General features: G+C 32.2%; 1 protein-coding gene across 2 annotated transcripts in view; it reads right to left on the reverse strand.

Annotated features, from left to right (window-relative positions):
- Ap (apterous) overlaps positions 1-27,596 on the reverse strand; it is a 251,371-nt gene that overhangs the window by 42,657 nt on the left and 181,118 nt on the right. For both annotated transcript variants that reach the window (XM_064054613.1, XM_064054612.1), the window contains exon 3: positions 7,072-7,484. In XM_064054613.1, the coding sequence (XP_063910683.1) occupies positions 7,072-7,484 (413 nt within the window). The remainder of the gene's footprint in view (positions 1-7,071; positions 7,485-27,596) is intronic.

Below are 27,596 nucleotides of genomic sequence, written 5' to 3' on the forward strand. Positions count from 1 at the left end.
AGCGAGTCGGGACTGTGTAAGCGGTATAACAACTATATATATATATTTTTTTTTATATTTCTCATAATACTTGATAATTAAAAATATGAGAACGGGGTGGTTAGTGACTCTCCCTGTATATTTAATAATTTTTGAGTGACAGCTCTATCTTTCTGAATAAAATAAGTTAAAAAAATGTTTAGTGTTCTCTTATTGTTGATATTCTGTGTTCTACCAAAATTTCAAAAAAGTCCGTAAAGTAGTTTTTGGGACACTCAAACATATTTGGCTGTAGAAAATTAGTCAAATAATATATCTCGCTATATTTTTAAATTAAGATTTAGATAATAACATTTTGAGATGACCATTTAGAGAGAAAAAACAAATTTTTATCATTCTATCCATAACTATGAAGGAATAATAACATATTATTTTTTAAAGAGAAAAAACGAACAAATTTTACAATACGGAAATAAAAATTTTATACAAACGTTCAAACGTGCATAACATTTCTGATACCTTGTTTGTTAACTAAATAAATAAAAGAAATATTGTGTCCCCAAAGATACACAGTTAATATTATCATAATTCGTTTTCCTCACATTAACAATTCGTAAGAAAAAAAAATTGTGCCCTTTCTCGTGACCTCATTTGTGCAACCCACCACACCATCACTCAGTATAAAGTCACTAACCAGCAAACAGTAACATGTTCCAAAAATCACAAAATTTCCAAGAATCCCACCGAACCGAACCGTTAATCTTGATCCAAAAGACCAAATAAACATTAACAATATCTTGGGCGGGGTTCGAACTCGCTACCTCCGAAATTCCGTACCGATGGTCCTCTTTAATTGGGTCAGATACCATAACGAGGGGTCCGATCGCATTCCTTCGGGTCGAAAATGTCGTTCGCTAAACAAAATATATTAGATGAGGTCCGGACTGGCCATATCGGCTACCCGAATCGATGACAGGACTACACAATAAACATAAATTACACACCTGAAGATGCGGGCTCGTCACGTGACATATATAACGTAATAAAAGAGCAGCGATGCTATAATAAATTTCGATTTAGTTCGGAATTACTGCTGGAGGAGCGCTTGTGCATACTGTACTGTGTGAGACATTGCAGCGATATACAGAGTGTTCACATGACGAGTATCAAGTTAGCACGTTACTTTGTGCCGCCTTGTCGAAATGGAAATTATAATCGTATGTGCTCACTTTGCGAACTATCGATTCTCTGGTGACGTGAGGCAACTTGATTTCTGTGAGCCATTCGTTAAATTAAATACACTTTTTCACAAAGACACCATATTTACACTTTGAAAAACTGCAAATACCTGAACCGCACATCAAAAACCTCAGATCTGTCGACATATTTCCCTGAATGTAAATATTTTCCCGTTTTCAGTTTCCTTTTTTTCATCTCAATCGGCATGTGTCCATCAAAGCAAACACACAAACCTCAAAAGTCTCTAATTTACAGCTTCATTGCTCACTCGACGTTCTTTGCCCACACAGAAAAAACACACCTTTACTGTTTTATTTCGAACACAATGCATGAAGAGAGCCCCAACAAAAATTTTATATCTTTTCGTACCTCGTAAAAATCCGTGTCGGTTCCGAGAAAGAGCAAAGAGAAGAAACAATAATAATGTCCACACGTTTACGTTTATGGACCAATCAAAGGTGGCGGCTCAATCAAACGCGCTGTCGGGGAGGGTTTTACGGAAAAAACGCCAAAAAGTCGCACTTAAATAAAATTTACGGCGTCAATAACCGCCAGATGATGCTTTAAACAAATAATAAAGTCGAGAGAGAATGGAGAGGATGCTAACAATGTTTAGGGTGGGTTCCCACGTGGGGGTGATACGAGATACGGGGTGGATTTATGGGAAGAGATTGTTATCGGGGTTGTTTGCGCGATATTTGGAATGAGAGGGTTTCGCTTTTTTGTATTCGCAAACGAGGTATTTGTCATATCGTTCTTCGCTACACGAAAACGTGTAGTGAATTTTGACAATTAAAAATGTTTATAGCTCAAATTAAGTTTTTTTTGATACAACATAGTTATAAAATATTTACTACTCTGTGGTCTAACACAGGTTTGGCCACTGTTGGCAGGTTTTTTATGTGATTTTGTTCATGATACGAAAAGTGTTGGAAGGAAACTGAACTTACAAATGCACGCCTCCTGTCTTCATAAATAAAATAGAAAAATATCTTATCTACGGCGAAATTAAATACAAGTCAGCTTAAACGATGAAGAACGCATTTTCAGATAAGAGATTTTTAACTTAAGTGTATTCTAAAAATCTGTGACGTATGGTTCAGACTCTGAAATAATGCATACTAATCAAATGACGTCTAATGGGTATTGAGCACATTTAAACCTAAAAAATTAAGTGTTGGTGGTCAACATATTCTTGAAAATAAACATAGAATTGACAAAAATTATACGTCAATATCAACAAGATTAAGTTAACTTAACTCACAGTAATGTTAAAAAAGTAGAAACTGATTCATACTTCGTTCAGTGCAATGCTAATGTCAACAGTACTCAATAAAATAAATTGTTTCGTTCATTTGAGACAGCCTGTATTAACAATTCTGGAAAATTGGAGTTCGTGAAGAAACTGTTGTACGTGGGAATAAACATATAAATTTTGGTTAGCATTTTACCATCCACGTGATTTTCTTAAAATATATCTAAAAGACGACAGACAGACTACATGGAACAGACAAACGATAGACGACACAGGGAAAAGGGAGACCTACTTTTTTATATTCTAGAAATTATGAAGTATCGAGGAAACAAAATTATTCCTTTTTTTTTCTGTGTTCTAATAAAACGCTTCTTCTCTCCACTTTTTAAACCTTTTTTATTTTCTGTTTCCGGTTTCGGGCTACACATTGCCCTTCTTGTTAGCCCAAAATCGGTAACAGAAAATAAAAAGTGAAGAGAAAAAGCGTTTTATTAGAGTACAGAAGAGAAATTGAAAGATGCATATCCACAAAGGAGTCACATAACCTCAAAATATAAAATTATTCATTTTGTCAAATATTATCAAAATACTAGTCTACCGTTGATCAAGTTGACAGTCCGTGAGTGTCATTTTTAAGGTCCGAAGAGGTTAAGATCACTCCCAGCAACTGTAAAAGTCTTCTAACAGCTTTCGAAATCTGCCGAATATTTTGAAGAACTTCCGAAACTATTGATTGCAGAAATTCTGAAAAAATGTTTTTGTTCGAAGTCTTTGTTGTTGGTCGAGTTTTAAGAAAAATGAATTTTTGTCAAAACTTCAACGCCTTGTCTCTGACTGGAGTAGTTTCTATGGTAGGATGTTTATTCAAAAAGTTAGATCATCTCTAAAACTATGCTCCCGTTTGAATTTATCAAGATATTATTTCTGTTTAGGTTCGATATAAAAAAAAATAAATTGTTTTGTGGCGGTTAGATTTTTGCCCCCTTTTTCAATACAACTTGTAATTACAAAAAATATTTACATAGAGAGATATTTTTAGACGTAATTTGAGATTTTGCAACGTCACGTTTAAAATTTGTTGTTTTTTTTTGACGATAAGTATTATGGTCTAATAATAATTACAATACAGAATATCCCAGTTAAAACTCCGCATCCTTATATCTTAAGAAAGAATAGAAAAATTGAAATTTTCTAAACGCCGTTGTTTTTAGCTTCAAGGGAAAAGTTTGATCTAGTACCCTGTAAATATGACAATTCGAACATATGCTAAAATAATTGCATTTGATACAGCAGCAGCAGAATTTTTTTTCCACTGAAAATGAAATACGTAAATATTTTTCGATCTTTCAATTTCTCGACTTTTCAGTTTTTAGACGTATCAGTTTTTGGATTCTTAAATTTCTCGATTTTTGGGTCCTTCAATTTTTGGATTTTTTGGTTCTTCAATTTTTCGATTTTTCGATTTTCCAACTTGTCAAAGTTTCCATTTTCCTATATTTTAAATTATAGATTTTTCGATTTCTTGATTTCTCGATTTCTCAATTTTCCGATTTTTCGATTTTTTGATTTTTTTAGTCTTTCGATATTTCAATTTTTCGATTTTATATTATAAAATTTAGTTATTTGGATTTCCCGATTTTCCAATTTTCAATTTTTCGATTGTGTCGAATTATTTACCAATTGGTTGGATATTCAGTTCCATTTTCGATTGCTTTACTTTTTGGTTTTTAATTTTTGGATTCTTTAATTTTTCGATTTTACAGTTTTTCCAATTTTAAATTTGAACTTTTAATTATCTGATTTTTGAACTTCTCGCTTTCTCGACTTTTCGTTGATTCGATTTTTTTATATTATTCGATTTTCCGATTTTATCAATTTTTGATTTTTCAAATAAAATTTTTCGATTATTCAACTTTCAGAATTTTTCCATTATTTAATTTTTCGGTTTCTCAATTTTAAACTACACAACCTATATATCTTTGCATATTTTGATGGACCTATTCTCAATCTTAAGAATCACAGTTTATTTTTGAATTTCAGATGCGACGTAGCCACACTATTCCAATTTTCTTAAAAATTTTTAACAGTGGAAGACTTCACAAAAAAATCGCCGTAGGTTCACTTGTAAAATATGTTACAATATTTTTTCGAAAGATAAATAAAGGGACGCGCTTTGTTGTGGTGTTAATTAAATTAAATATTCATATACAGAGTGTTTCTAGAAAATGTTTTAATTATAGCTATTTTCAAATCGATTTTTTTATTTTTCAGTCTTCACATATGTAGGTATCATTTTTCAGTTCTTCAGTTTTTCGATCCATCAAATTTTCGATTTTTCAGTTTTTTTTTGGTTATGATTTCTCGATTTTCCGATTTTCCCATTTGTCGGTTTTTCCGTTTTCCAATTTTTTAAATTTTAGATTTTTCGATTTCTTGATTCCTCGATTTCTCAATTTTCCGGTTTTTCAATTTTTTTATTTTTCAGTTTTCCGATATTTCAATTTTTCGATTTTATAAATATTAAAAAATTTAGATATTTTGATTTCTCGATTTTCGATTTGAGTTTTTCGATCTATCAATTTATCGATCCTCTAATTTTTCGATTGTTCGAATTATTAATTGGTCGGATATTGAATTCCATTTTCGATTGCTTTATTTTTTGGTTTTTAATTTTTTGATTTTACGGGTTTTTCAATTTTAAATTTGAATTTTCAATTATCTGATTTTTTAACTTCTCGATTTCTCGTTAGTTCGATTTTTTAAATTTTATATTATTCGATTTTTCGATTTTATCAATTTTTGATTTTTCAAATTAAATTTTTCGTTTATTCAAGTTTCAGAATTTTCCATTCTTTAATTTTTCGAGTTCTCAATTGTAAACGACACATCTTATTCTATCTTTACATACTTTAATTGACCTCTTCTCAATCTTAAGAACCACAGTTTATTTTTGAATTTCCGATGCGACGTTGCCACATTATTCCAATTTTCTTAAAATATTTTAGCAATGGAAGAGTTCACAAAAATCGCAGTAGGGTCATTTGTAAAATCTGTGTTACAATATTTTTTCGAAAGATAAATAAAGATACGCGCTTTGTTGTGATATTAATTTAATTAAATATTCATATACAAGAGTGTTTCTAGAAAATTTTTCTTGTTATTTCAAATCGATTATCCTATTTTTCAGTCTTTACATATACATATGTAGCTACCATTTTTCGATTCTTCAATTTTTCGATCCTTCAATTTTTCAGTTTTTAGACGTATCAGTTTTCAATCCTTCAATTTCTCGATTTTTGGGTTCTTCAATTTTTCAATTTTTCGGTTCTTCAAATTTGGGATTTCTCTGTTTCTGTTTTTCAGTTCTTCGATTATTCAAATTTTCGATTTCCTAATTTATCGATTTTTCAGGTTTTTTTTTTGTTTTGATTTTTCAATTTTTCGATTTTACAACTTGTGGAAGTTTCCATTTTCCGTTTTTTTAAATTTCAGATTTTTCGATTTCCTGATTGCTTTATTTTTCGGTTTTTAATTTTTGGATTCTTTAATTTTTCGATTTTACTTTTTGGATTCTTTAATTTTTTGATTTTACTTTTTGGATTCTTTAATTTTTCGATTTTACTTTTTCCGATTTTACGGTTTTTCCAATTTTAAACTTGAATTTTCAATTATCTGATTTTTTAACTTCTCGATTTCTCGACTTTTCGTTGGTTCGAGTTTTAAATTGTATATTATTCGATTTCTCAATTTTATCAATTTTTGATTTTCCAAATTAAATTTTTTGGATTATTCAACTTTCCGAATTTTCAATTGTTTAATTTTTCGATTTCTCAGTTTTTCGAAATTTCACTTTTGTAATTTTTTATTTATCCTTTCCCATAAAAGTAACCCTATTGCGATTTTTTGTGAACCCTTCTGTTGCCAAAAAAATTAAGAAAATTGGAATAACCTGGCAACCTCGTATCAGAATTTAAAAAATAAACTGAAGTTAAAAATCCTAGGAAGGTGTTAATGAGAATATGTAAAAATATATAGGGTATTTCATTAAAAAAAACTACCTTGTGTGTTACGCCCTAAAAACAGAACTCTGTAGAATTCAAAATAATTTTAGAGCGTAGTTTTTAACTATTTTATGTCAGAATAAAATATACAAAATAATAGAATTGTCAATCGTAATGGCACTAACAAACATTAATAAATATTTTCTGTCTTTAAGCAGAGAAGCTAATTCTGGAAACCTGAAATCTAGTAAATTTTCGGAAACTACTTCATGAACCGTGATGTTATACGTATTGAATTCAACTTTTAAAACCCAAAATTTCGAAAAACTAAGCGATAAATAGGAAAAATGATTTAACTCAAGGTCTAACTCCAACCTATATTTTTCTGTTGTATTGAAGCGGTGAAACAAAAATCGAGTTTTTAATTTAATTAATTAAATTTTCCTAAACTTTCTATTTATAAAGGACAATAAGGACAATAGATGTATTTTTGGCTGTTCTTTTTTATAAAGGCTTACATAACGTTAAGTTGTAATTTATACAACCCAAAACCTTCTGTGAATAATCGCAAATAATTAACCAACCACTCTAACGTACCTAAATTCGCCGTCATCCCTTCCAAGTCTTTGGGTTTCCGCTTCCTAGGTCTGCCTTTTTGCCTGGGCGTCGTAGGCGCCCCATTGAAGAAAGGAACTTTACCGACTGGCTCGACCGGAGTCGGGGGAGGTATCTGATGATGGAATTCCGGGCTGGGAAACGGCGGCGGGTAATGGTGCATTCCGGGAGGGAACATTCCGGGCGGAAGCGGCTCCGTTACGGGCATTTCGAAATGTAACCTACACAACACCGCCCCATCCCTCATCCCGAAATGGTCGCCTTTGGTCAGGGGTGAGTTGCACACGGCGCAGGAAAAACAGTGGACGTGGAAGACGAGATCGCGGGCCCTCATTACCAGTTCTGAAGAGATGATCGTCGCTTGGCAACGTGCACACCTCTTCATGCCGAACAGCCTGAAAACAAAAGCAGACTTCAGAAAAATACACAATTCTTCAACAAGATTTGAATATGCTTTCAGAATTCGTTCAATTCGACAATTTAATTAAATCGTCAATTCTATGGAAAAACTATATTTTCAATCATCTTGTCTTCTGTGCGTGTTATACCCCCCAGTGTTGCTATAGCTTATTGATTGCAATAAATAATAGGAACAAAGATATTTTGACGGCAGATCTAGTTAATCCTGGTGCGAAACAATCCACGGGCCCAATAAATCAAAGGAAAACGTGCATGAAAAACAACAATAACAATAAGCGCGTTTCCGCCTGATGACCCCGCGATGAGGCTAGATAGAGGTGCGTGCGGGTTAAATTATGATGTAATAAAATAAATGAAGCGGTTCACAGCGCCGAAGCGGCCACGACGCGTACTATCCACTCATAAATTCCGGCTTAATTAGATATTCCCGAGTGGAACAATAGTACATTCATTCATGCCGGTGTGCTCGCTCTTGCAATTTTATGTTTCCTAAATTAGGTGTTAGATATTATCGGAAGTGGCCAAAACCATGACAAACGTCGGGCATTTTCATGATATAGAAGCTTAAATTATATGTTTACGACAAGACTGCAAGTTAATTTGTTTCTGTTTATTCTTTGAGTTTTTTGTTTCTTTTATTTTTTATTTCGCTTATCTGATATCTTGACGAATTTGAATTGTTAAATTACCGCTGGCTCTTATCTCATTCACATACTCATTCATCTTGTCATAAATCTTGCGCGGTGGCATCCCGTAACTCTTCCTATTTCCAAAAAGTTACGGTTTTTTCTCTGCGTGTGAGGTTAGAGCACTAAAGAGGTACAAGGTAGGTTAAATGTTAAATTCAGTGTATACTGAGAACTTCTTATAGTGTCTTGTAAGATCTCCTAATAAGGGAGCGAACAATGTCGTAGTTTTTTTTAGATAAGTTTTAACTAATAACGGAATATGTTAAACACTAATTAGTGGACAGAAGAAAATGGAGATCAATTTTACCATGTTAAACCTCGATCTATTGAAGATGTTTCGTCGTTTAAAAAAAAGATGGCCAAAACGTATAGACATTTCTGAAGAAGGGTGACCAATATTCTATACATGTCATTGGCTACATATTTTTGCTCTTCTCTAAGTACAGTAAAAGTATTCACTGAAATTTTGAGATGACGTCATGAGTTTCTTGAAGAAGGTGAGTAAATATAATTTATTGAAGAAAATTAACAATAAGATTGGAAATAACGTTATTATTCGTGAGTTTATTAGTAATAAATTTTACTGTTGATCTACATTAATCAAAGAATTAAACTGAAATAATAAGTTTGGAAAGGAAGCTATCAACACTACCAGTTAAAACCTCCACGTTGAGATTTAATCTTCCACAACCAAATTAAAAACGTGATTCAATTTCATTGATATTAAATATGTAATAACAGTGGAAATCAGGTTTACGATTTAAACTAATTTAAAAACATGATTCCTGTTTTCAGATAACGGTCTCGTTAAACCTTTACGATAGTAAATATGTAGCATTATTTTTAGATTATAAATATTATTATATAAATTTTCTTACAAACATGGGGGAGAAAATCAGTATCAGACGTCAAAAAAGTGTCAAAAATTTTACAGACTTAATAAACAGTTCCTAATGAACAATTTTCAAAATTCATGCAACGATAGTAAAATTTTTTAAAAATCGAAAAATATGCAAAAAACTGAAATATGCAAAACAGCTTTTAAATGTTCCTTCATGCAGTTCCCAAGGATGTTGTCCTATTAATAATAATAATCAATATGTAGATTGCTTAGATTCCTATATGGAATGTTCATTTAGATTTAAACGTACCGCTTTTTGAAAAGGAAATCATTTCCCGCTTTTTTATCATGTGTGGCTTTTCATTTAATCTTACATATTTCTATTTAATCCCTTGGGATTTTATTGGGAAATTTAATCCTCGGGAGAAAATGGATCACTTCTATTCCAAGAAACAGTGATTAAAGCAGAAATTTAAACCCAGAAATGTAAAAAGCACAGAAAAAGAAAGAAAATCCACCAAATTTTAAAAGTGACGTTACAAAATTTCAAATTCCTGCTAAAAATAGAAAATTTTTCTGGCTCTTTTTTTTGTTATTATAGAGGGTATTGAAAAATGGAAACAAAATTATTTTGAAAATAATTAAAACCCTATTTTCTTTGTGATCGAAAAGTTCATAGTAGTAGATTTCGGGAAAACTCAGACTTGGTATGAAGGGGAGTAGGTTGTAGAACAATTAATCTGAGGATCATCCAGATGGCAAAACGTTAACCAAAATTTGTCTGATCATTCCCACCAAGAATTTGAGAACGTCATCTCAAAAGATTCTGCTTTAAAATAATTTAAATGTTATATAATACGTAATATACACCTACATTTGTTTGAGTTTTTCTCCCATTTCCGTCTGTCTGTCTGCCTGCCTGTCTGCCGTGTGTCTGGATTTTTATTACACAGCTAATCAGCCGAAACTACTGCACCGATTGTTGTCAAAATTTTAACGTATATTTATATTAGGAATATTATAAAAATACGATAACCAAAATTTTTCTAGTCATCTCCACCGATAAACAACGTGATGACAACTCCTCAAATTTTTTTTTCATAGTAACCTGGGGTTAAATTTTATAAAATAACATACTCCTGTACTTATTGTTTATGAATGCGTCTTCAGAGTTTCCCCAAGGCATTCAAATTTTTGCAAAAAAATCGAAATTTTTTACACTGCACGTGTCACAATTTGACATACATGTTCTTGTTGAAATAATGGTGATCGAAACATTCTCAAATGGAGAAAATCATTAAACGCATTCTTATTTTTGGAGCAATTGTTAATCCGTTTCCTATCATGGCCACTCCAGACGAAATATAATATAAATATAAACAAGTGTGTCTTCGTAACATAATGCGCTCGAATGCGATGTGGCGGGGTATGGATAGTTAAAGTACAGTATATTAATGTATTCAGAAAAACAACCTTTACAAAAATTTGGAAAGAATATATACAGAATATCATCAAAAAAAATTTGGATGTCGTAGACAAACAAAAATTATAGAATGTCGTTTAGCTTTTCTATAGAAATTACCATAAATAAATGTTCGGAAATTACTTTCGAACAATTTTTTTATTAGTCAAATCTTTTATTAGTTAAATCTTTACACTTATATTTTGCCTTTTTTTTCTTAATATCCTTAGTATTCTTTGAACAACACGATACTCAAAAACATGTTTTTAATTTCTTGTAAAGAAATAAGTATTTTGCTTCGTCCCCTTGGTTCACGGTGAATAAAAGAAAATCATCACAATTGAGATAGGGCGGGTGGGCGGAGCTTATATTTTGCCGTTTTTTAATGTGTAGACTTCTTTTCACAACATCAAACTTAAAACATGTTTAAGTTTAAAAAATAGGTATCGATTTTGCAATTAGGCTCTGCCCCACAATTGCAAAATCCATATTTCCATGCAAAAAAGTACCAATTTACTCATGTTTCTTGTTGTAAAAAGATGGCAATGTATATTAAGAAAAAAAAAGGCAAAATATAAGCCCCGCCCACCCGCCCTACCTCGATTCTGATGAATGATGATTTTTTTTATTCGTCGTAAGCCGAATTGTAAAATCGTTATTTTCCTACGAGAAATTACCATGTGAAATATGTTCTTAAGTAATCGTGTTATACAAAGAAAACTAAATGTATTAATTAATAAAGAAAACCATATGTCTCTATCTCAATCGTAGTATGTCCCTATAGAAATTTATCATTTTAAACATGTTTTAAGTTTTTTGTTGTGAAAAGATGACTAGACATAGTAAAAAAGGCAAAATGTAAGCGTATTGTTCATCCAACGACTGGATACTTTCATATTTTCTAAACGGTGCTGATAAGCAGATAAGCTCGGAAGCTACTCCTTAGGGATATCATATTAGCATCTACACCCTAACCAGCTACCCAAAATCTGTGCGATCATCCCAACCAACAAATTTGATGATATACAAAAATTTTGCTTGGTAAATGTTATATAAATTTTGTAAACTAATATACTTAAAGTATTTTATTATTAGTATTACAATGTACGTGTCAAAATTGACATACGTGTCCTTGATGAAATAATGCTGATTGGAACATGTTCAAAAGGGAAAACTCGCTGAGTAGCGGAATTTGTTGACCTAAGGGACCAGGAAAATCCTGTCGAAATAACCTTTGATACATTTTTTTTAGGAAAAAACTATGACATTACGAGTTATGTTAAAAGAGCGCCAACGTTACAAAAACGGTGTTCTAGTCTGACTTGTCTCCATCTTATTAATTACTAGAAAAATTATGCAATTTTAGTAGGATTTTAAGAACATCGTGTCGATGGGAAAATACTAAAGAAAATATATTTGGTGCGGACTATCACAGGAAAACAAAGGGTTTAATATAAAGAAATGAAATTTTATTTTATTTTTTTTGGGATCTAAATGGCAAAATTTGTTGACACTTATATTAATTTAACGGTCACAAAACATGAATTAAAATTTATTTAGACACCCCATTTAGAAAATTAATGACGTCATTGCAAAAGTTTATTAAACGCATTTTTTTATTAAATCGTAAAATTTTACTTGAAAAATCTCATTTAATACAGCACTGCGTGATATTTTACCTGCTATGATAATGCACCCCACGATATTTTTATTAAACATGAATTAAAAAAATACCCAAAATTGATTTTTTTATTTACATATATATTTTTAAGAAACTTGACTTGTTTTTAGAAATCTAAATAAGACACATCGTTGTGATAATTATAATTATTCTTCTATATATTCTATAGAACATTAACAAATTAAAAAACATCAACAAATTTTGTTTGTCTATTTTCTCCAAATAACTGTTGCCATCATCTCAGAAAATTATTAAATAATAATTAAAACAACGATAACTCTTTTTTTTATTATTTCAAAAACGACTAACTCTAGTTTTACCGTTTTCGAAATTCCCTCGCCCCTGAAGACAGCCGAACAAATACCGCTTCTTTGAAAAATTATATGTAAAAGTTAATTTTGAGATTTTTTATGATGACCCTTCTAAGTTAAAAAGATATGTGTGAATTGTTCAATTAAAAAATAATAAAAAAAGCCGCATGCTATGCGTTTTTTCAAGTGAGTTTTCCACAACAAAATTTTCGCCATCAACATTTAACAAGGGCACGTATATAAATTTGGATGGAAGCAATGTAATATTAATAATGTCAATATTGAATACTTAAATTTTGTGAAAAATGTAAAATTAAATTGCTTGATTCATTAATTTTGTGTAGGTCTAAAAAATTTGAATGCACTGACAAACCCCAAGTAGAGTAGAGTAGGTAGGATTTATTCGGCAAAATTTTGAGATGACGGCATCCATTTTTTGGAAGGGGATAATCAGATATATTTTGATTATTACAAATCTATCACGCTTATAGTAACTTTAAAACGTCTTAAAATTTCAAAGAGGTAAAATAAATTGACGCATTCATTAATTTTTTGAGTCACCCTGTATAGCCAATTCTGAAAATCGTGAATGGAATGATAAATCACAAGTACACAATAAAAATTTTCACAATTTACGGATCAGGTTTTTTTTCTTCTTGTTGGCTAGAATGACTGACTAACGTGTTTTTTTTATTCGTGGATGTTTGTTTTCAAAATTTCTTTAATGTGGAACTGATCAATTTTATCCCCTTGAGAATATTTGATTAATTTTGTATTCAGGAAAGACCTGCAACGACTCAAAAAAAAGAATGAATATTTTACTGTAAACAAAATTTTGGTTGATGCTTGGAAATAATTCGGAGTTCATAAAAACACAACTTTTGAAAAATATTAAGTACTAATAAGGGTTGCTAACACAGGGAAGTAAACGGTCGTAAAACCTTGTGTAATATAGGTATGTCGTAGCTAAAATTACTTTTTTAAGAAAATTCTAAATTCTATTTAAGATGTAACTTGACGAAACATAGGTTTACCAAAACGGTTCTTCCATTTGTCCTTAGGTACATACTTCAAATTTGATAATTAACCCCAGCAAAAACTACAAATGAGGGTTCAAAATTTACAATCTTGCATGTGGGTTGTCATCTGGGCCTTTAAGAAAGATGTAACTTTTTATTAAATTCGAAAAATAACGACAGAGATTATTAGAAAACGATGGACTAGATATTTTTTCAAATTTGAAGACGAAGATGTGTGCTGGTAATGGACAATGCACCCAAATGTTCTAGTAGTTAAAGCCAAATGCAATGTGCATTAATGATCAATTATTAGGCAAAAATAATTTCTTTCTAAGTTTTATATAAATATTAAGTGAAGTTCTCAAGTTCTCAATATTTAATTGATTAGTTAAATCATAAGGTTTCTTGATGATCATTATGCTGGCGACACTGTGTATATTATCTAGTTTAAAAACATACTCTGCATTTTGAATTTTTCGAGATTTTATTAAAATAAATGAAAAATGTATCCGCTTAGTCTTAATCAGACACTGCAGCCAATTCCTGTAGTCTTTACAAACCCAAGATATTAACAACTAATTTAAAAAATGAAAGCACATCAAAGCATAAACATGGTCCAGAATCAATCTCAATTATACCGAATTTTGGGCGACATCTTCGGGACCCCTTCCACTTTGTCACCGTCCGACAACAAAGTGCCAAAAATTAGAACCTAATCGCCTCGTGTGCTCAAATTTCTCAGGTGTTTTCACTTTTCACGGCCCATCATCCGCACCGCCGATGCGGATTATTGGGTTTTAGCCAAAGTGGTTGATGGATGCGGCTATTTGCGGCCTCTTTAACGTTATAACCGTATAAACTGTGAGCCGATCAGCTGAATGGACTCACTCGGGCATATGTTACATATTATACCCGTGTTTGAGTCAACAGGGGGCCGACTATTATTCCCTGTACAAATCAAACCGTTCCTTTATGTACTTATCTCCGACCGTGCTGCAACACGAAAAAAAATAATAAAGAGAGAAAACAAAAATAAATAAAATCACGCACGGTGAGGACCGTATGATGGGATTTCACAATTTGTTCTCCTAATTTTAAATGGAACTATTTTTACGTTGCGGGGCTATAAAACAGAGAGACTTTAATTAGGCAATCCTGAACGGAATTTATTGGTAATTTATGTCGCCTAGTCCGGACTTATTCAAATTTTTAATTGCGACGACGTGAGGTGAAGAGATATCGAGCACGCAACGACTCTTCAACCAGGAAAATGTAGGGAAGATGGAAAATTTACATCGACGACTCGTAAAGATAATGGGCCGAGAACAAATAAAAAAAGTTTTTTATTACGAGTGTTTTGTCAAAAAACACCTTGCTGTTTGTTATATGGAGCTGGTGCATGAAAGTCCAATTTAAAGATTCGACGACAATCGTGATAGTTTGAATTTTCACGTATAAATCTAACTGAAATTTATGGTACCAGATATAGTTAGTTTTCCGACAAACCAAACGATTTTAACGTATAACATAAGGTATTAATTACACTTCGCAGAGCGGTCTTGTTCAAGTCTGACTGGTCAACAAATTAATTTTACTACTGTTATCATAACACTAATGCGTGTGTGCAATGCAGTGTTATCACTTATCAGGCATTAAATGACATATTTGTGTAAACTGTATCATGTAAATTTATGTGGTCGTAAATATAGCAGAGGATCTGTATTATGCAAAAGTATATGTTTTAGTTAACTTATTCAGTTACTCTCAGTTATAATTTCACTTTGCAATTATTCATTAGTGTTAAGTAATTTCGTCTATTGATTAGTAAGTGTTTTTTGTATTGTAATAATTGATGTGTACTATATTTTCCTGTAAAGGCCTCTGGCCGTTGGATCTATTAAATTTTTAAAGTTTATTATTAAGACCCACCACTGACTCGGAAATGACCGGCATTCAGGCAAGACTTCTATCATTACGGGTACTAAGACCAAGTAATGATATGCATTGATTAGATTAACAGAACAACTTTCGAGATTCTAGAATTACAGCATACAAATTAGTCTGCTATTATTCTCTAATCTCACCCCATCCCCAAAAGTCCATCGTAACTACCCACCATTTATCCGCGCATCACATGAAAAGTGACCTACACTACTCTGACCTACTGGTGCTAATCTAATCTGACTGACATGATCAGACTGTTCAAGAAACTTACGAACAATATGACATGTTCCTAACAAAACAGCTTTTTGAATTTTGACAATTATTGAATCATTCAAATGTAAAGACTTTAAATTCTCAACTAAGCTATTTGGAACTACACCTACATTAGAGATAACTAGGGGTAGAATTGAAATTTTTTTAAGATTCAACATGGATTTCATTTCTATCGATAATTGTAGATATTTTGAAATCTTGGTGTTGTATGTTTGAATAATGTTGTTTGTGTTAGGAATAGCAATGTCAATTATTATTATTATTATTATTATTATTATTATTATTACAAGAATTTTGCTTAAAAAAGTTCCACTAGAATTATTAGTTGATAACTTAAAAAAGTTTGTGATATCAAAGCAAAATTAACATGTCAGTTTTTTCATCATAGGTCAATGATGTTATCTAAACACAGTGAGAGGAAAAGTCTTCCCATTGTACATATTTCTGAGACTATTTGTACAGTTCCTCAGTAGAAATTAGAAGTTTCTTTCTTTCAAATCATTAAGCAACCGCGGTCTTTTTCAGGACTATCAAACATATACTACATAATTATGTTTCCTTTTCGCTTCGCTAATTTATGACGACTTTTTATTTTTTTTCTGGCAGCTATAATCTCTAACAATAAATTCTTTCACACATTAAAAAGATCGTCGATGTCACTAATGAATGAATTTTAAGTCAGAGTCACAAATAAATTTCAAAATCAATATTTATAAATTAAAATTCCCGAAAGTTACTTGCCCTCAAATCAATTTAAAAATCTGAATCTAATTAACCTGTTCGCATTTTAATTATTTCTGAAGGTTTCGAGATTGTTTTTAGTCTTAGCGTATCTTTAAAGTGGCGAACGAGACGGTGGTGATTACAAAATAAGCAAGCAGCGATTAAATCTGACCAATTCCGAAATTCTGAACCATCACTTTTTAATGGATTCGATTTTAAAAAAACTTCTACACAGGAGGATTAAAAATTGGAAAAAAACTGCAATAACTTTTTAGTGTAAGGGTTGTAAAGCCGCCCCTTAAAACGAGAAATATATGTTTCGCCCATTCAATCACTGTGTAATAGTTATCCGTATTTAAATTGATGATCCTTTAAACTACTGTTATTTGTTTGAGCATGGTATTAAATTTGGAGAGCCTCATGTTACCTTATACCATCCGATCGCACCGTACGTAATAATAACATAATAATAACAAACTTTCCTAAATGGTGTTTATTTTCAGTACAGTAGGGAAATAGCAGATAAATATTTTGGATTTATTTGCACGTAATGCTCCATTTTTGGTGCGTTTTTTTTTTTTCAAACAATTTAACATTTCTGACAATTATGATTAATTTTAAAATTTAACTTATCGATACATCAATTTAGAAACCAGTTAGTGAAATTGCATGACATTGAAATTCAGTAATATTTTAGTCAAGTGTTGTTAAATTTTGTTATTGGTAAAACTATAAACAAAATTTGGATAATCATTCCCATCACCAATGGAATATCGTCATCTCCAATATTTACAATAGTAAATTTGTTTCTAATTTTATAAAATAAAATACTCCTGTACTTGTGGTGTATCAAGATATCCATATTTTGGAGAAAAAAAATCAAAATTATATAACAACATTTTGCAATTTAACTTTGAGGCTGCACAACCGAATGTTCTAAATCAAAATTTATTCGTTTATCCCCTCGTAAAAAATTGATGGCATCATCTTAAAATTTTGCCGAATAAATCTTCTCTGAAATATACAAAATACTATGACACTATATTTGTGTTTTAATCATGCATACTTTTTAAAATTACTTATACAGGTGACTCAAAAAATCAATCAACAATTTATTGCATTAATTAAAACAAGAACAACTCACTCCATTTTTCAGAAAATTTGAGAATACAGTACTGTTTTTAATATACGTGTCTAATGTTGATCGCGCTATATTTATGGTACTAGCACATCGAGATCTAAGTCCCTGAATTTTTTGGTAATTTTTAGATAATCGCTCATTAAAATCTCGCAATTTAAATAGGACATCCTGTATTTTATAACATTAACGTTTTAGCAGCTTATCTCTTCACACCCAATTTCTTCAGGTTCCATTCTACTGTTTTTTGGAATTATTCTTACTTAGATTGAACTCCAACTGATTTGATATCAAAAGAAAGCCAGTTTAAAAATAAAAAAAAAAAATTAAAATAACAAAATTCGAAGAATACCAGGATAGTAATCAGTTCTAAATTGAAACAGCCTATATATAAGTCAGCTTAATTCAATTTTTCTAGTGAAGGCAAATTGACTAAAAAGCTTTATGCAACATTCCAAACCTTCATTTTTGAGTGGTGGAGTCAATTTTGAATTAAAGCCATTTTTCCACGAAACAAGAAATATATTGAAAACCGATGATGAATAAACTGGTGTTTAACATAATTTTTCTCCTTTTTGTGTAATATGAGTTAACTATGTAGCCTATAAAAGGAACAGCTTGTATATTTGAAAAAATCTGCACACTGTTTAGTCATCCACGATAGAAGTAACGAGTGATCAAAAAGTTTTTAGATTAGAGTTGACCATGGAAATATTTGAAATCATGTCTTTGATTAAAATGTAAATGTTAAAAATCCAAATTATTGAAATACAAATGAGGTTATGCATGATATTTACGGTGTAATCAAAGACATGACAAATATTTCCATGGCTAACTCTAATGTAAAAACTTTTTGATCACCCGTTATAATCATCCTTCATTAGATGGTTGGCACACTGAATATACAGAGTGAGACACTATAACCACGCGCTACTTGATATTTCATTAGTTAGTATAAAGTTATATAGTTTTCAACAATACAGAGTGTTCTGTTTTTAAGGCATAATATACAAATAGTTTTTTTAAATGCAATAAGTACTCTATATATTTCTGCGTAGTCTGATTAGCCTCATTGCAGGTTTTTACCACTTTATTTTTGAAATTCCGATGCGAATTTTTTTAGCAAGGCAAGGGTTCACAAAAAATCACAATAGGGTTATTTTCATAATTTGATTTTCAATATTTTGTGGAAAGATAGACAGAGATATGCGCTTTATTTTAGTTCAGTTGAATTACATTTTATTATACGGAATGTTTATAAAAAAAAAATGTAGAACTAATAAAGATATAGATTTTGATGCAGAAAATATTTAACAAAAAACAAAAAATATTTTAGACTTTTTTTAATAAATACTGTGAAAATTAACAATAGATTTATTTTACACCACTATAAAGCTTGTACCTTTGCGTATTTCTCCACAAAACTTGTTACACAGATTTTAAAAGTAATCCTATTGCAATTTTTTTGCAAACCTTTGCACCGACAAAAATATTTCAATAAATTAGAATAACGTGGCAACATCGCACAAAAATTTCAAAAATAGATTCCAATTTTAATGCATAGGAAGGAACAAATGTGTTAAAAAATGGGTATTCTATCTAAGAAAAATTTAGTTCAATTTTGGAACTATTGAGTGAAATTGCATCAAATTGAAATTTAGCAATTTTTTGGTCATTGGTGATTACTTCTTGGTATAATATTACCAAAATTTCTTTTCTATGGTGTTACAAATACCGTCCTTATGAGTTACTAAACACAGCCACTGATAAAATTTGTTTTTTCCGGTATCCGTTTTTTTTTAGATTATAGAAGTTTGTAAAATTTATATAGCATTTATTAAGCAAAAATTTTTGATGATGTCATCAAATTGTTGGTGGGGATGATTGCACAGATTTTAGTTAGCTGGTTAGGGGGTAGTTGGTAATACGATATCCCTAAGCAGTATAGCTTCGGAGCTTATCTGCTTATCAGAACCGTTTAGAAAATATGAAAATATCCGGTCGTTAGATGGACAATACGCTTACATTTTGCCTTTTTTTTCTTAATATGTATAGTCATTTTTTCACAACAAGAAACTTAAAACGTGTTTAAAATGGTAAATTTGTATAGGAAAATATCGATTTTGCAATTACGCTCCGCCCCTCGGTTTGACAACGAATGAAAATTCATCACGATTGAAATCGAGACAGATGGGTGGAGCTTCTTTTTTGGTTTTCTTTTTTAATTAATATATTTAGTTTTCTTTGTATAAAACGATTACTTAAGAATATATGTCACATGATAATTTCTCGTAAAAAATAAGGATTTTACAATTAAGCTCCGCCCCTCGGCTTACGACGAATAGAAAACATGATCCGAACCGAGAACACTTAGAATATGGTTAAAGTGGTACATTTTTGCACAGAAACATGAATTTTGCAATTATGGGGCGGAGCCTATTTATAAAATCAATATTTCCTTATACAAATTTTCCATTTTAAACGTGTTTTAAGTTTCATGCTATGAAAAGAAGTCTACACATATTAAAACAAAAAGGCAAAATGTAACCCCGCCCACCCGCCCTATCTCAATTGTGATAATTTTTTTTATTCGCCGTGAATCAACGGGACCGAGCTTAACTGAAAAATACTTATTTCTTTACAGGGAATTAAAAAGATGTTTTTGAGTATCGTGTTGTTCAAAAAATACTATGTGTACGAAGAAAAAAAAAATGCAAAATATATAACCCGTCCACCAACCGCATGTCCGTTGTGATGTTTTTTTATTCTCAGAAACTTAAAACACATTTAAAACGGTAAAAACAAATGAAAACTAAATTACAATCTCTGGATTTAATCTTTTGTTAATATACATAGTATTCTTTGAATAACACGATGCTCAAAAGCGTGTCTTACATGGTAACCTCTTGTAGAGAAATAATAAGGATTTTGCTATTAAATTTCGTTCCTTTGTATCTCGACGATTAAAAAATATATATCACAACTGAAACAGGGCGGGTGGGCGGGGCTTATATTTTGCCTTTTTTCTTAATATATCTGCTTTTCCCTTCCAAAAAATTGATGATGTAATCTCAAAATTTTGCTAGATAAGTTCTATCTAAAATATGCAAAATATTATGAATGTGTAAATTTTTGAAACAAAATCATAATTGTAGAATAAAATTTATCTATCTATCCTCACCCAATTTTGATGACGGTAATTCAAAATCGCCAAGTAAATCCACCCATATTTTTTATTTCAATACATAGACGTTTAAAAAAAAATCAAAATTGTGTTTCATAATAATTTATTGAAATACTAACTACGTATAAGACTATAAATTTTAAACAGAATAGGAATAGTTGACATTTTGTTAGACTAATAAGGTATTAATACTAAAAGAAAACAGAGGGAAACTCGTTTAAGACTATACATTAACATAAAAAACATTAGAAATCTGTCACGACTAAATTCTTCATTTCATGCTATGGTTGTGACAATATTTATTATTATAGAAAATTTGGAAATTAATTTTTTTCCTAAAATGTGACTGCAGTTAAGTGTGATATGCATATTTTGTAGATACACTGCATACAAATTATAGGTATACAATGTTGCACTCTAGCGTGGTGAGAAGTTATTCCAAAAAGGAACGAGAAAATATTAATTACATACAGCCTACCTACCTACCTAAAAAATCAAAAATCAAAAACCTTTCGCAATCTCCTACCAGTTTCATACCACTACCTACTATATCGCTTCCGCTGCTCATTACTCATTTTTTTTTTCATCATGATTTAATGCAGATCTACCTATAACAAATAAAGAAAAACTCTTATCCCGTCAATTCCGCGGCGCCTATGCTTACCAACCATGCAGCACTAAACTACACTCCCAAGCTCGACTTTTCTTGTTAAATCACGCAATAAGAACGCAACTTTTCAGAGCCGCGGTGATTAACGTCATCGTCGGCTTTCAACTTTAGCGCACCGCTGGCTCCTGGAAGCCAGGACTCTCCGAACCAATCGTCCGTGGAGGATATTAATATGGAAATAATCCGGTCGGTTCACACGAAAGGGGAAACAAGCAAAGCAACAAACATGGAAATAAAAACGCAGTCGTACAAACACGCGGCACAATGGGGCATAAAAAAGCACATTGTTGTGTGTGCGTTAGCGGCGGGGGGCAAGCTGCCCCCTGCGGCGTCTTACGCACGCACAATGCCCGCAATGAAAGCCGCCTCTGTGCAGATTTGCCGGCCCTAAGCAGATTCGGATACAGATGTAGCGGAATGGCTTTTGTGGCCGCGCTGGGCGTTGAAATCTCCCGTTTCAGGAAGCGGAGCTTTTCAAGAGTTACAACAATATTATAACGGATCATTGATATCTCACAACAACATAATTTTCGACGAGGCGGACGAGGGAGAAAAGCGGTTGTTTTTGTAAAGGAGGGTGGTGGTGGTTTGTCAGAGGCGGTGTGTAGTCAAAAGTGACAAGCAATAAGTGGATTACGAAATATAGTTAATAACAATGAGCGCAAGTTCTTATTTAAATATACGCTCAAAACAAAACGCCCACGGTCTCTTATAACGAGCGATCAAAAAAACTTCTAGTTACTATAGTTAATCGTCTTATTGTTGGGGTATGAACTATCTATTCAAAAATTTATTTCTACACTAATAGGTAAGTTGGTAGCAGGATTTGACTACATCGCAGCACAAAGAATTAAGTTTCTAAAAAAATATAGGGTCGTTCCATATGAAAACACCAACTTTGAATGAAAAAGCGCTTCGCATGATTTTTGATTTCAATGAAAAAAATTAAGGATTATCTCGTGTGCTAACACCATTGATCCGAGATTTGCAAATTATATAAAGATTTTTCAGAAATTTTTAACAATTCTGCCACTAGTTCTATTTTGCTTTTTTCCTTAACTTGCACAACATCGTGTTTATTTCTAGATAATCCAACACATACTGTTCAGAATTAAGTAGTAAAACGTTAAATAAACTAAATATTCTGTTTGACAAATAATTCTGATGACAAATTTCAAAATTTGGCATAAAATTTCTACGACATACTCAAAATTTGGTAATTTTTTGTCTCAGACAAAGTGCATACGATAGAAAGAGAAAAAGTTTTACCTCGGGTATTTCCTCATACAATTGAAAATGTAACGGAAGTTTTAAGTTCCTGGACCATTTTCTTGGAGAACAAATCACTTGCAATACGGAAACTTTCAAAAGCTCGTTTATGGCCCGACAAAAAATGATGACGTCATTTTACAATTCTGCCGAACAAATACTGTTTAAATTTTATAAAATAAGGTGTGTGATTTATGAATCCGTGTTGAGTTTTTATTTTTCGCTTTTAGATTTTGTGAATAAAATTAAAATTTTATAACAATGTTCTACAATTTAATGAATGTGAAATCTTGCAAATAGTTTAAGGTTATGGACGGCATGATATATCGTCGAAGTTAAGCATGTACTGAGAAATTGAGAACACCTACATTTTTTCCTGTTGGCTATCTGCTTTAAATAAGCATATTCCATATTTTCCACACTTTTGCCGATTTCGGGGTGTCAGTTATTCCACTAGTTTTTACTTAATAGAGGTTATCACAACACGAAAATTTCGAACTAAAATTTTATAATATTTTAAAGAAGATTCAGGGGCGAAAGAATTTCGGTCGAAATAATGTTCGCAACACTTTTTAAGAATGCGAATTCTTCTCGGGGCCGCCATCTGTCTTTTTTTTAAATAATGTGAACCTTTCTCGGGAGTCCTAATTGTTTCTTTTTAAGAATCTGAAATATTCTCGAGGCCCTCAAGTTTCTTTTTTTTAAAGAATTTGAAACTTTCTTGAGGCCCCAACTGTTTTTTTTTTTTGAGAAAGTGAAACCTTCTCGGGGACCCAACTGTTTTTTTTTTTTTGAGAAAGTGAAATCTTTGCGAGATCTCCAACTTAATTTTTTTTAAAGAATATGAAACTTTTTCGGGGGCCCCAACTGTATTTTAATCAAGAAAGTGAAACCTTCTCGGGGGTCTTAACTTTTTTTTAATGTGAAATCTTCTCAGGGGTCCCAATTGCCTTTTTCTAGGAAGATAAAACCTTCTCCGGGGCCCCAACAGTTTTTTTTAAGAAAGTGAAACCTTCTCGGGGACCCAACTTTTTTTTTTGAGAAAGTGAAATCTTTTCTTTCCCCAACTGTCTTTTTTTTAAAAGAATGTGAGTCCCAACTGTATTTTTTTTAGAATGTGAAACCTTCTCGGTGGTCTCAACTGTTTTTTTTTAATGTGAAATCTTCTCAGGGGTTCCAACTGCCTTTTTTTAAAAAGATAAAACCTTGTTCGGTCCCAACTGGTTTTTAAGAATGTAAAGAAACCTTGTCGGGGCCAAACTGTTTTTTTTTTTGAGAAAGTGTAATCTTCTCGGGGACACAACTGTTTTTTTTTTTGAGAAAGTGAAATCTTCTCGAGGTCCACAACTTTCTTTTTTTTTAAAGAATGCGAAAGCTTTTCGGGGGCCCCAACTGTATTTTTATCAAGAAAGTGAAACCTTCTCGGGGGTCTCAACTTTTTCTTAATGTGAAATCTTCTCATGGGTCCCAAATACCTTTTTCTAGGAAGATAAAACCTTCTCCGGGGCCCCAACAGTTTTTTTTTAAGAATGTAAAGAAACCTCGGGGCCCCAAAATAATCTCTTTTTTTAAGAATCTGAAAGATTCTTGGTGGCCCCAACTGTCTCTTTAAAGAATGTGAAATCTTCTCGGATGCCCCAACTGTCGTTTGTTAAGACTATAAAACCTTCTCGGGTGTCCCAACTGTCTTTTTAAGAAAGTGAAACCTTCTCGGGGACCCAACTGTTTTTTTTTTTGAGAAAGTGAAATCTTTTCGAGGTCGCCAACTTACTATCTTTTTTTTTAAAGAATGTGAGTCCCAACTGTATTTTTTTAAGAATGTGAAACCTTCTCGGTGGTCTCAACTGTTTTTTTTTAATGTGAAATCTTCTCAGGGGTTCCAACTGCCTTTTTTTAAAAAGATAAAATCTTGTTCCGTCCCAACTGGTTTTTTAAGAATGTGAAGAAACCTTCTCGGGGTCCCAACTGTTTTTTTTTTGAGAAAGTGAAATCTTCTCGAGGTCCCCAACTGTTTTTTTTTTTTTGAATGTGAAACCTTTTCGGGGGCTTCAACTGTATTTTTTTAAGATGGTGAAACCTTCTCGGGGGTCTCAACTGTTTTTTTTTAATGTGAAGTCTTCTCAGGGGTCCCAACTGTTTTTTTTAAGAAGGTAAAACCTCGTCCGGGGCCCAACTGTTTTTTTAAGAATGTGAAAACTTCTCGGGAACCCAACTGTTTTTTTTTTTAGAAAGTGAAATCTTTTCGAGGTCGCCAACTGTCTTTTTTTTTTAAAGAATGTGAGTTCCATCTGTATTTTTTAAGAATGTGAAACCTTCTCGGTGGTCTCAACTGTTTTTTTTTAATGTGAAATCTTCTCAGGGGTTCCAACTGGCTTTTTTTAAAAAGATAAAACCTTGTTCCGTCCCAATTGGTTTTTTAAGAATGTGAAGAAATCTTCTCGGGGTCCCAACTGTTTTTTTTTGAGAAAGTGAAATCTTCTCGAGGTCCCCAACTGTTTTTTTTTTTTTGAATGTGAAACCTTTTCGGGGGCTTCAACTGTATTTTTTTAAGATGGTGAAACCTTCTCGGGGATCTCAACTGTTTTTTTTTAATGTGAAGTCTTCTCAGGGGCCCAACTGTTTTTTTAAGACGGTAAAACCTCGTCCGGGGCCCAACTGTTTTTTTAAGAATGTGAAACCTTCTCTGGGACCCAACTATTTTTTTTTTTGAGAAAGTGAAATCTTTTCGAGGTCGCCAACTGTCTTTTTTTTTAAAGAATGTGAGTCGCAACTGTATTTTTTTAAGAATGTGAAACATTCTCGGTGGTCTCAACTGTTTTTTTTTTAATGTGAAATCTTCTCAGGGGTTCCAACTGCCTTTTTTTAAAAAGATACAACCTTGTTCCGTCCCAACTGGTTTTTTAAGAATTTGAAGAAACCTTCTCGGGGTCCCAACTGTTTTTTTTTGAGGAAGTGAAATCTTCTCGAGGTCCCCCACTGTTTTTTTTTTTGGATGTGAAACCTTTTCGGGGGCTTCAACTGTATTTTTTTAAGACGGTGAAACCTTCTCGGGGGTCTCAACTGTTTTTTTTTAATGTGAAGTCTTCTCAGGGGTCCCAACTGTTTTTTTTAAGAAGGTCAAACCTCGTCCGGGGCCCAACTGTTTTTTTAAGAATGTGAAACCTTCTCTGGGACCCAACTGTTTTTTTTTTTGAGAAAGTGAAATCTTTTCGAGGTCGCCAACTGTCTTTTTTTTAAAGAATGTGAGTCCCAACTGTATTTTTTAAGAATGTGAAACCTTCTCGGTGGTCTCAACTGTTTTTTTTTAATGTGAATTCATCTCAGGGGTTCCAACTGCCTTTTTTTAAAAAGATAAAACCTTGTTCCGTCCCAACTGGTTTTTTAAAAATGTGAAGAAATCTTCTCGGGGTCCCAACTGTTTTTTTTTTGAGAAAGTGAAATCTTCTCGAGGTCCCCAACTGTTTTTTTTTTTTTGAATGTGAAACCTTTTCGGGGGCTTCAACTGTATTTTTTTAAGATGGTGAAACCTTCTCGGGGGTCTCAACTGTTTTTTTTTTAATATGAAGTCTTCTCAGGGGTCCCAACTGTTTTTTTTTAAGAAGGTAAAACCTCGTCCGGGGCCCAACTGTTTTTTTTAAGGATGTGAAGAAACCTTCCCGGGGGCCCAAAAATAATGTCTTTTTTTAAGAATCTGAAGCCTTCTTGGTGGCCCCAACTGTCTCTTTCAAGAATGTAAAACCTTCTTGGAAGCCCCAACTGTCTTTTTTTAAGAAGGTGAAACCTTCTTGGGGCCCTAACTGATTTTTTAAGAAAGTGAAATCTTCTCGAACCCAACTGTTTTGTTGTTTAAGAACGTAAAACCTTCTTGGGGGCCCCAACTGTTTTTTTTTTGAGATAGTGAAATCTTCTCGAGCTCCCCAACTGTTTTTTTTTCAAAGCATGTGAAACCATTTCGGGCCCCAAGAGTTTTTTTTAAGAATGCGAACAAACCTTCTAAGGGGGCCCAAAATAATGTCTTTTTTTGAGAATCTGAAGCCTTCTTGGTCCCCCCAACTGTCTCTTTTAAGAATGTAACATCTTCTAGGAAGCTCCAACTGGCTTTTTTTTAAGAAGGTGAAACCCCTCCGGGGGCCCCAACTTTCTTTTGTTGAAAATATGAATTGTGACTACTACTTTCTATATTGTTTTTACCCTACAAAACTTATCACAAAAAAGTAAAATTTCGCAAATTCAAAATGTTTCGAAGAAGTAGGAATTGTAGGATTGTACTTTGGTAGCATAATTTAAGGAAGGAAGTATTGTAATAGGGTCCATCAAACGAATAGCTATTTTTATATTTTCTCGACGTTTCTTGACCCCTAAAGTACGAAGAAAGTGGTCTCCCATTTCCTTCTGTCTGTCGTGTGTGTCGATTTTTAGACAGATAATTCCAAAACTACTGGACCAATTGTTGTCAAATTTTATATATACCTATTGATATAGATGGTAAAACTCTAACCAAAATTTGCTTAATCATCCCCACCACTAATGAACTGACATCAGTAGTAAGGCCCTACCTTACTACTGACATCATCTCCAAAATTTAGAATTTTTTTAAATTTTACAAAATAAGATATATCCTGTACTTATTAATTACTTACTAATTCTCAATCTTGTGGCAATAAAAAATGATTTACTGGAGAAATTTGTGTAACAAAATGTGAAGCGGAAAATGAATAAATATTCATAATGATCGCCATTTACACTACATCTAATCAAGTTGTGAATAAAATCATCAAATTCAACCATGAAAATTTGATCATTTACACAAATTACCGATGATTGCGCAGAAATTTCACTGTGAATTCCTCAAAAGAAAATAACAAAGCCTTTAATTGATTTTT

This window comes from Zophobas morio, unplaced genomic scaffold (assembly GCF_036711695.1).
Source record: "Zophobas morio isolate AGI-343-1 ecotype UQ-CSIRO unplaced genomic scaffold, CSIRO_AGI_Zmor_V1 ptg000012l, whole genome shotgun sequence".
NCBI lineage: Eukaryota > Metazoa > Arthropoda > Insecta > Coleoptera > Tenebrionidae > Zophobas > Zophobas morio.